General features: G+C 36.6%; 1 protein-coding gene across 1 annotated transcript; it reads left to right on the top strand.

The window, feature by feature from the left end:
* Positions 1-35: 35 nt before the first annotated feature.
* Positions 36-11,410, top strand: mlana (melan-A). The gene is made up of 6 exons (XM_080874126.1): positions 36-62; positions 3,836-3,951; positions 10,146-10,238; positions 10,373-10,469; positions 10,699-10,806; positions 11,271-11,410. The coding sequence occupies exons 1-6, from the start codon at positions 51-53 to the stop codon at positions 11,337-11,339; spliced, it is 495 nt and encodes a 164-aa protein (XP_080730252.1). The 5' UTR covers positions 36-50; the 3' UTR covers positions 11,340-11,410.
* Positions 11,411-11,524: the final 114 nt, after the last annotated feature.

Genomic DNA, 11,524 nt, shown 5'->3' with positions numbered 1-11,524 from the left:
ACCCTCATTCAGATCTGGCGTTTGGAATTATTTTGGTTTTCATGTGACGTATGACCCTGAAGGTAAGCGAGTCATGGACTAAAGTAAAACAGTATGTTGGATGTGCCATGCAATGCTCAATTACATGGGTGGGAGCTAGTGTGTTAGCGCAGTTAGCTCGTTAACGTGTTGGCTGTCTAGCCCCACACACGGGGCGATCGGCGGTAGCTCGTTAACGGAGATTTGCCGTGTTGTGGCGTTAAGGTCATTTCAACGAGATTAACCTGAAAGCACTAGTGGGAACACAACGAATATGACTGCACATTTACACCGACATCATCCTAGTGCAAAGACCAAAACAACAAGCATGCTACTAACTTTAGCGAGTCATTTAGACAGCTGTTAGCACATGATTCTCCTTAGTATAGCTTTTATTTTGGAAAGAGACATTTCTCTGTAATAAACTCTCTTTTCCAAAGATGAGTGATTCCTCAATCAGATACAGGGCTTGCAATATCGCTAGCCCGACGTCCTGGAGCTAGCGATTTTTTTCAGTCGGGCTACCAAAATCTATCTCTGCCCTGCCCGTCGGGCTATTGTAGGAAGGAAAAATATATGTCAATGCTTTTGCATTCTTTCAGAAATGTAGCTGGGTAATTATGTCATTGGCATCTGTGAGCCACTGTCAATATGTGACATATTGAAATCGCGTTTGAATTTGCGCTTGTTTTTTTGCTTTCACTTTGCAATCGTGCGAACTGTGTATAGAGAGCGACAGCACTGATCTGTGAGTGATGATAATTTGCGCACCAATTCCTCTGACATCGTCTTATTAATCGTTAGTTTACTATGCAAACATGACAAGTGAAATCTCCCACAGCAAGCTTAAACATGTGAGAGGTTGATTGCGCAGAGAATCGCTGAGCTTATGTGAGTGCGTGTGTAAAAGCAGCAGGATATATATTTTAGTTCTGCTGAGCCAAATAAGACAGGTCAGGGTGAAGAAGTGACAGCCAGAGAAAAGCTTACCACAAAACGGAGAAGTTATGACAAATCAGACTATAAGGCAAAAAGAAAGTGCAGCTTTATGGTTTCATGGACAAAATAATTTCTGTGGCTGCAATATGACGAACTATATAACCAGGGCTGCACATAAGTGGTCCGCAGGTGCGCATTCGCTGTCAAAATAAAAAAAACAGGCACAAGGGTTAGGGTTAAATTTAAAAACTGTACTTTTGAGTTAAAATATAAATTTATAATTTTAATAAATGAAAAATTAAAAAGGCATGAACATTTTTTTGTATTGAAAAAATATCGAACCGTGACACCAAAGTATCGAACCGAACCGAACCGTGAATTTTGTGTATCGTTGCACCCCTAATATATATATATATATATATATATATATATATATATATATATATATATATATATATATATATCAGTCAATCAACTGACTGCCTCCCACTAAAAATTTAACCACAGCTTGCCCAGAGCTACAAAACTCACCGCCCCCTCTTTAAAATGTTCTCACATGACCCAAACTAATTAGGACTGTAGCGGTTTGGGGACACGTGAGTATATTAAAACATTTATTCACACTACATTACAACGCTACATAATAGGCCAGCAGTAAACCATTTAGCTTCGGTTTGAGACACATTAAGATTTCGTTTCATAAACAGGATTTGGTCTCCCTCTTGTGGAGGAAAAGTCAAGTTATCCCAGATTAAAACAAACAGCCTCCCCTGCGACACTCCCCACAACCTCTCTGTCTCTCTCTAAAACTATCAAAGTTTCTGTTTTCATTTAGTGAGACAAAAAAAAAGATCCCTCCAGCAGCAGTTTGACTTATGAAAACAAACCCAAAACAGTAACAACTACTGTATAATTGAGAATGGGCCAGTGGAATGAGTCCTCTTTTATTTTCCATCTTCTTTTCTGTAAAAACAATAAGAAAAAAAGAAGTTTTAAAATACATTTTATCATAATTACAAAGCAGGAAGAACATATTTACTATCCATCCATCTATTTATTCCACTCCAGGGACAAGTGTGCCAGTCAGACAACCATTCACACTCACATTTGCACCCATATGAGCAATTTAGGATCACCATTTAGCCTAACCCCACTTTGGACTGTGGGAGGAAGCCAGAATACCCAGAGAGAACTCACACAGACACAGAAAGAACGTAGAAAACACAGAAAGCGTTTAGCTCACATTTTACCTTTAATTATATATCTTTAAAAAAATTACTTTTTAGATTTAAACTGTGAAGGGGTTTTTTTTTAGCCAACCATCATTTCTTTATATTTTGTTAGGAAAATTTGATATATTTTCACCAGTTTATTGAAATATGCTAACATATATTAGGCAAAATTAATTCACCACTGGCCAAAATGCAGACCTAAACCATGACAGAGCATCCACTGTGTTTTACAGATGGCTGCAAACACTCACTATTGTACCTCTCTTCTAACCTTACATATTGATGACTATTTGAAACAAAGGTTTCACATTTGGATTCATCACTCCATGAGACCTGCTGTCACTGATTTTTCAGTCCTGTTCTTGTGTAATTTGGCATACTTCAGCCTTTTCTCCCTAGCTCACTTCTTGAATGCCTTCTTGACAGCCACCCTTCACCTGAGACCATTTCTGATGAGGTTTCAGTGAACAGTAGATGGGTCAACTGAAGGACCAGATGCATCATCAGGTCCTGTCTCAAGTCTTTGCTGGATTTTTCCCATTTCTCAAGGACATACCTTTCAAATACTGCTCATCTGCTGTAGATAGCTTTTCAGGCCGATCAATTCTTCATTTGTCCTGCACACCACACTGAGATGTGCCAAGCTTTTAGCTAAGAGCTCTTTGGGAGTCCCCTTTTTAATGCAAAAATGCTGTTTTGCGGCTGTCACACTGTGTTATCTTTGGTGTTTGTTTGGGGTTTTTTTTTTAGATTCATTTGTTTTTAGAAATGAGAACAAGTTATGTGCTTTTGTGACAAGCTGCAAGTAAAAAAGTGCACAAAAAGGTACAATTTAAAATTGGTTGTCTGTAACATGTCCACACAAAATTGGTTCATTGGCGTAGGTGCCTTTTTTACACTTGATGATTTGTAGGTTAAAGAAAAAAACATTCCTATTTAAATTGTTAGGTACAAAGACTAAACTAAAAATAAGTCAAAACACCTTCAGAAAACTGGAGAACTATTCTTTAAGAGTACTTCTTTGAAAATCGCAAGAAAGTCTGGAAGCAAAACATTAAAAAGAAAAAGAAAAGAGTAATAGCTCAAGACTTTTGCATAATATTGTATCTTTGCACTACAGCAGATGAAGAAATTACTTGAGCAGAAGTTTTGTTTTGTTTAGGAGCTGAGATAATCCAGGCAAATACTCCTCACAAATCTAAAACAGTGATACTGGGATCAGAAATGTTTCCTTTTGTTGTTTGTTTGTTTGTTTGTTAGACTTTATGACTGAAATTACTGTTTAGGTTTATAGTATTTATGAAATTCTTATATTACATTGTGGTAATTTGAAGGTATTTTATCTTTTATGATAAAGGCGTGATATCATTGAGATACTTAGCCTGGTATTGTATTGAATTTTTGTATTCCTTTCCTTATATCTATATAATTTCATTAGGATATTTATCAATAATAATGAAGTTGGTATACACACACAAACACACACACAGTCATATGAAAGGCCAGCAGCTGACGCCTGTAGTTTCACGAGTGGATAATAATGTTGCCGTAGGGTTTCACGGTAATTACTCCGCTTCAATGGGTTTAACCATGAGTCTCTAACCCGTGACGGTCATGAGGGGTTTTTGCCCCTCTCTGCTCTCCAGCACACTGAGTTAAGATATTTGAGGAGTGAAGAAACACAGCGCTCTGTGGACCCAATCTTTCTGAGAAGCCAAACCGACCAGAAGAGCTGCTTTCTGAATCCTTTCTCTCAAACTCGGTAAGGTAGCTGGTTTTTCTGTTTGTCTTACTTTTCTATAAAAAGAAGGCTTGTTAAAGGCATGTGGGGCATTGCGCTTTTATGAAAGGCTCAATTTGACATGACATTAATGTGAACTAGAAAAATTTGCATTTCCTGCGAAAATGCAGTGTGGATGCCTTAACGGCTGAAGATATCTGCTGAAAAAAGCTGAAAAAGTTGAAACAAAAAAAAAAAAAAAATGCCCTGAGCAGGATTCGAACCTGGCCCTCCTGATCAAAGGGCAGCTATTTAGCTCACTGAGCCAAACACTTTCTCACAAAGAAAAGGTGGAGAGATTGACAATTGTGCTAGCAGAATTTGGGCAAAAAAAAAAGGGGTGAAAATTCTGCTGAAAAGAGTTCCATCAGCAGAATTTCTGCTGAAAAGAGGTGAATGAGCAGAATTCTGCTGAAAAGAGTTTTTTTCTGAAAACAGCAGAAAAAACTGAAAATTTTGCTGAAAAGAGTTGAATGAGCAGAATTCTGCTGAAAAGAGGTTTTTGCTGAAAAAGAGCTGATAAAGTTTGGATTTGTGCTGAAAAGGGGTTAAAAAAACTGAAAATTGTGCTGAAAAGGGGTGAATAAAATGAAATTTGTGTTGAAAAGAGTTTAAAAAAAGTTTAACTGTTAAGTGAAAGAAATGTTGCCATAAGCTGGATTTGAACCCAGGCCTCCCAGTCTGAGAACGGATGCTTATCTCACTGAGGTAAAGCACAGCTCAGCCCATCATGCAAAATCAGTGACCACATTGATAATGTGTTCCATTCATTTCAATGGTCAAAAGTCATAACACACATCAGCAGAAATAGCAGAATTTTTTAAAGTTTAAACATAGCATTTCTGCTAAAACTTAGTATTTATACTAAATAATATTTTTTTCCTGCCAAATCATAGCATTTGTGCTGGAACACAGAAAGTTCCACCAAATCATACAATTTGTACTAAAACATTATTTATGATTTAGCAGAAACATTGGGACTTGGTAGAAATACTATGATTTACATGAAATACTTTGACTTAGCAGAAGTACTACAATCTAGGAAAAAAGTACTAAAGCATAGCAGAAATTCTATCATTGAGCAGAATTACTAGGATTTAGAAGAAATACTAAGATTTGGCACAAACACTGATGTGGCTCAAGAACCTTTATTGTGCAGTTATACTATGATTTGGAAGAAATACTATACTTTGGCACAAATACTATGATTTGGAAGAAATACTATGTTTTAGCACAAATACTATGATTTGGCTCAAATACTATAACTATCCTCGGTCAGAAGGAGAGGCTGACATCCAGGGATTAGATTACCACAGGTGGAGTTTATTGCGGTCAGATGGATGGTACAGGGAGGTATGGCATACAGTAGGAGGATGTGGAGAGGTGATATGGTGTGGTTTCTATGATTAAGAACAGGGTATGCATTACAACATGCATACAGATTAAAGATTAAGAAAACTGGTAACAAATTCCTCCACTACAAATCAGTCTGATGCCACTTTTTACAGGGTTCCCGTTTACTAAGGCACTACCCAAAAGGCGCCACAAGAGGGCACTCCAACACAAGAGATGACCTATTTACACTGATGCACTTAGTAAACAGCCCCTACTTAGCCACTACATAATACAGTGATATTACAGTATACAAATTCACACGAATACTATGATTTGGCAGAAATACTATGACTGAGTAGTAATACTATAACATAACAGATTTCCTAAAAAAAACTATTAAATTGCAGTAATTCTATGACTTGGCAGAGATACTACGTTTTAGCACAAATACTATAACAACGCAGAAATACTATGACTTAGTAGTAATACTATAACATAACAGTTCAATGTTCTTGCACAAATACCACAATATGGCAGAAATACTATGTTTTAGCACAAATACTGTGATTTGGTATAAATACTATGATTTGGCACACATACTATATTCCGCAGATACACTATAACATAACAGATATGCTACAACTTAGTAGTAATACTATAACATAACAGAATTATTATTTGGGCACAAATACCACGATTTGGCAAAAATACTATGATTGGGTACAAATACTATGATTTGGCAATAATACTGCATTTTAACACAACTACTGAGATTTAATTGAAATACTATGATTTAGAAGAAATACTATTACTCCATACAAATACGATACTTTGGGACAAATACTATGTTTTGGTTCTAATACTATGATGTGCAACAAATACTATGATTTGGCACAAGTACTATGATTTAGTACAAATACTATGATTTGGCAGAAATACTATGCCTTAGTAGTAATACTATGACATAAAAGATATACTATGGTTTTGCAGACATACTATGATTTTGCACAAATACCATGATTTGGCACAAATGCTATGATTTAGCAGAAATACTATGATTGGGTACAAATACTATGATTTGGCAATAATACTGCGTTTTAACAACAACTACTGAGATTTGATTGAAATACTATGATTTAGAAGAAATACTATGACTCCATACAAATACGATGCTTTGGCACAAATACTGTGATTTGGCAGAAATACTATGACTTAGTAGTAATACTATAACATAACAGATTTCCTAAAAAAAAACTCTGAAATTGCAGTAATTCTATGACTTGGCAGAGATACTACGTTTTAGTACAAATACTATAACAATGCAGAAATACTATGACTTAGTAGTAATACTATAACATAACAGTTCAATGTTCTTGCACAAATACCACAATATGGCAGAAATACTATGTTTTACCACAAATACTGTGATTTGGTATAAATACTGCGATTTGGCACACATACTATGATTTGGCAGAAATACTATGCCTTAGTAGTAATACTATAACATAAGAGATATACTATGGTTTTGCAGACATACTATGTTTTTGCACAAATACCATGATTTGGCACAAATGCTATGATTTAGCAGAAATACTATGATTGGGTATAAATACTATGATTGGGCAGAAGTACCATGTTTCAGTACAAATACTATGATTTGGCAGGAATACTCTGGTTTAGCAGAAATACTCTGATTTAGCAGAAGTACTATCTTTTGGTAGAAATTCCTGCTAAAAGGTACTATTTCTGCGTTTTAGCAGAAATACTGTAATTTGGCATAAATACTATAATTTGGGATAAATACTATGATTTGGCACATATAATATATTCAGCACATATATTATAAAATAACAGAAATATTTGGCCCCAAAACCATGATTTTGCACAAATACCATGATTTTGCAAAAATACTATGAATTGGCAGAAATACTATGATTTAGCAGCAATACTATGATTTGGCAAAAGTACTTAGATGTAGTAGAAGTACTTTGCTTTAGCAGAAATACTATGATTGAGGAGTAATACCTAAACATAGGAGAAATATTGATACACAGACACACATACACAGACAGTAAAGGGAACAGGAGCTGTGGAGAGTCTGGGCTTGGTATATGTAGGTCAGTTAAATTAGCTGCACCTGCTGTAGTCAGCCCTTACACACACAGACACAGAGAGAGGTGTGAGTTTTCTTCAGTGTATTTCTGACATTCAGGATTCCCCTCGAACAAATGGCCATAATTTCCTAACCGTAGAGGCTAGAACGGTCATTCAGGCATCGTTTTATTCAGAAGAGATGGGGGAATCTTCAGGTTTTCATAATTCAGAGATAAAACATAAATTCTTAAAGATATATGACTTGTAATACACTGTAACTGAGTAGAGGCGAAGCAAAAACTGCCTTGACTTGCGCTCAAACAACCTTTGGTAACTCTAAATCTATATGGAGCATCAAAATCATTCTTTCACCGTAAGAAACAGCAGGCTTTGGTGAACAGTCATGGAAATTTTCAGGGCTCTGTGGAAATCCATCAAAAAGATATGACGAGAGAAAAAAGTGGTTCATTTCCAGAGATTGAAATCTGATGAAATCTGAGCGAGGGACAAATTTCCTACCCTCAAACAAGTCCAACTCATTTCAGAACGGTAATAGGTGAGAAAGAAATTCTTGAATTGTGAGCGTCAGGAGTGTCTGAACATATACGGGGACAAGCCTCATGTCTTAACTTCGCTTCGTTAAGGAGATATGACAATTTGAAAATGCCTCTCATTAGAGAAATCAAGCGGTGATTTTGAACAAACTCTCCATTGAGTTTATATGGAGAGTTTTCTGACTTTGTGTTACTCTGAGGAGATTTGCAAAATATCTATGAGTCCCACAACAATGATAGTGACATTTTCTGAAAGCCAGCAAAAATACCTACGTTTTGGTGTATAATTTGTGGGGCTTGAGTGGAAATTGAGCGAGTAGCAAGAAGTTGTTTGGACATGAAGAGAAAATTCAAACAGTTTCACTGTCCCCTCTGAGTTAATTGCATAGCAACCATAGCAACGCATGTATTTTCTGAAAAATCACAATTTTGCAACTGAAAACTCAAAGAGGGATAAGATTAAAACGGTAGAAGATCTGAAAAAGCTGAATCATACAGGAATAGCCAAATCATTTGAGAACATTTTAAAGTTTGAATGAAGTTTCTAGGTGAAAGTATGAGGCAGTAGTTAAGTTTCAAAGACAAGAAAGTTTTAGCAGAATTGTGGAAGTTTCCCATTCATTTCAATGGGACAAATTAAAGGAAAAAAGTGTAATATTTTAAAAAGTATAATAGTAATAAACACCAAAAGTCATAGCCGGCATTAGCAGAAAGAGCAGAACAGTTTAGAGTTTGAACGGTGAAAATAGCACAAAAATTGTGGAAGTAGATCCACGGCAAAAAGTGTACGGAAACACCCGGAATAATAAAGAATAAAGAGAAACAGGAACTCAATAGTGTGGATGCCTATTAAGGCATCCACACAATTAAGGAAATGCTAATTAGGGTCTTCTTGATAAGGTTCATTTCACTGCACAGATGTAGGATGCTCAAAGACAACCTTAGTAGCAGTCGATTTCCATTGTATCTACATAATATATATGTGATTTGTATTGATGTGCACTTGAAGTCTGTAAGATAGCATCAGTCAACACAAAGACAGAGAGAATAGACAGATAGAAGAGATGCAGCTAAGTCCGGTGTATACACTGGACAGACACAGAGTGGAAAAAGTAAGTGGTCCAAAGCTTGGAACCCCTACACAGTTACACTTTTGTGTTATTTTAAAAGTTTTAATAATTGTATCAAGACATACTGGCTTTACATTACAGGCTATTAAAGAGTGAGGACTATCTGAACTTAATTTTACCTTATCAAGATTAGGTACAATATAATATTTTCACTTAAAAAATTTGCATGCGGGTAGATAATAATGATTTCACAGTGCAGAGCTAAGCTTTATGGCATTTAATTGTGTCCAGACTATTTGTTTGGCAGTTTATGGACCTCCCTCTGGGATAATATTAGACTACTGCAATTCATTGTATTATGGTCTAGATCAGGCCACCATCCATCGTCTTCAGATGGTTCAAACTGCAGCTGCTCGCCTGCTAACTGGTACCAAACGGAGAGAGCATATAACCCCAGTTTTAGCTTCTTTACACTGGCTTCCTGTCTCCTACAGGATCCAATTTAAACTTTTACTTTTTGTTTTTAAGTCACTTCATGCCCGAGCCCCTCCTTACCTGTCTGAGCTCCTCTCTGCCTATGCTCCAGGAAAAACCACGAGGTCTAGCTCAAAACTAATGTTGGCCATCCCACGGACTAATCTCAAATCCCGTGGTAATAGATCCTTCTCTGTGGCAGGTCCCAGACTTTGGAATAGTCTCCCCTTAAATATTAGATCTGCACAAACACTTGAGCAATTTAAATCATTACTAAAGACACATTTCTATGCCCTGGCTTTTAACACACTATGACCCAAGCATTTTGGTCTTATTTGAATTAGTTTAGTTATTGTTTTAATTCTTTTATTGTCCTATTATTGTTTTTTATTGTTATTATTGTATTACATTGTTGCTTTTTAATGCCATTTTTATATTGTTAAGCACTTTGTGCAGCATCGGCTGTTTGAAACGTGCTATATAAATAAATTTGACCTTGACCTTGACCTTAATATCAAAGCAGTACCTCACATCATAGTCCATTTTCAATTATTATATGGCTATATAGGCTACAATGGGTTTAAATAGTTAGTCATGTGAGCGTATTGTCTATTTGTTCCTTATAAAATTATCCCTTGTTGACTTTCAGCTTGATGTTGTGTAATCGTACACACGGCATGCCTCGTGGGGACTTCAACGTTTATTTTGCCAGCAGCAGGCGAGGAAACGTCAGAGCTGAGGAGTATGTGTCTATTGTCATCTTAAAATCATTGCTATTAAGCTACTGCTGTGCCCAAATTTGTATTGTTGTGAACACTTTAAAACCCATGTGCAAAGAAAAGTTTTTCTCAATTTGAATTGTGTTGTGGACCACAGGGCAGTGGGCATAGCTCTGCTGGTTGTCATCCTTGCAGCACTTCTCATCCTGGGCTGCTGGTACTTCAAGAAAAGGAGTGGCTACAAACTTATCAGAGTGAGACCATCACACTTTATAACTGATTTATGTTATTCTGATTTGTTGTTGGTGAACATCTGTAAAATGTCAAAATGAAAATTCAGTTCACCCTATTTCAAAGAGCATCATGTGTTCAGTTTGTACCCATCTTTTCCCAGCCTGTATCACTATGTTCTCATTTTGTTTCATCACAATGTTCTCATTTTGTTTCATCACAAACCCTCGTACACATTTCTGTAACTTGCAGAGCCCCAGATCAGGATCATCAGGTTATACAGGAAGCCAGTACTCGGAGGCAGGATCTCCAGCAGAAAACAAGATGGCTCTTACTGATTTTGGCAGCTTCCGATCTGTGGTGAGACAATTACTTCAGGAATAATAGCCACATATACAGGATATAGTAATGCCCCGCCCAAAAAAAAAAAATCACAAATCAGTAGGTATTTCATTTAAATTTTGTGCAACCTGATATTCCACACAGAGCCTCAGAGCTTTGAAACATGATGTAGAGCACGTGAAAGCAAAAGCTGTGGATGCCTGAAGCAAGGATTATGTCACCAGACTGGAGGGAGGTATAAAAATGTTTAGTTCCCAGAGATGATGTGTGTATGGTGGAAAAGTGAAAGGAGGATCAGAGCAGCAGTCTTTCAAATATCATGTGGAATCCCGTGTGTGAAAAATTGACATTTTGCATTTGTTGTTATGACACGTCCCTAGGGAAATAAACTTTGGCTTCACTTTTCAACGCTGCATAAACATGTTATTCACATATAACTGAACTGTAGCTTTCATTTTTGTTGTTGTTCCACTTCTCTACAGGTTCCTAATGCACCTCCAGCCTATGAGAAGATTTCCTCTGGGCCTTTGCCACCTCCGTATTCCCCCTGAAGCACTGTGGCTGAAGATGGAAGAGGCAAAGAAAGACAATGAAGAAGGAACTCCAAGCTCACCTTGCTGTTTGAAAATATATAATCTTATGTCCCTAGCAATATAGTGCATTGTAGCCAAATATAGGTGAAACTACTGTATCTCCCACTTTGTAAAATTAAAAACGACAAAAATGAACACAGCTT

This window comes from Rhamphochromis sp. 'chilingali' (assembly GCF_963969265.1).
Source record: "Rhamphochromis sp. 'chilingali' genome assembly, chromosome: 2".
Taxonomy (NCBI): Eukaryota; Metazoa; Chordata; class Actinopteri; order Cichliformes; family Cichlidae; genus Rhamphochromis; species Rhamphochromis sp. 'chilingali'.
The sequence above is the reverse complement of the archived record's forward strand: the minus strand, read 5'-3'. Positions and strand labels throughout refer to the sequence as shown.

Bases quoted from the DNA above. Each gene is read 5' to 3' on its own strand.
- mlana (XM_080874126.1), top strand. The intron at 10,239-10,372 runs GTATGTGTCTAT...TGTGGACCACAG, and splicing joins GGAAACGTCAGAGCTGAGGA to GGCAGTGGGCATAGCTCTGC. The intron at 10,807-11,270 runs GTGAGACAATTA...ACTTCTCTACAG, and splicing joins TTGGCAGCTTCCGATCTGTG to GTTCCTAATGCACCTCCAGC.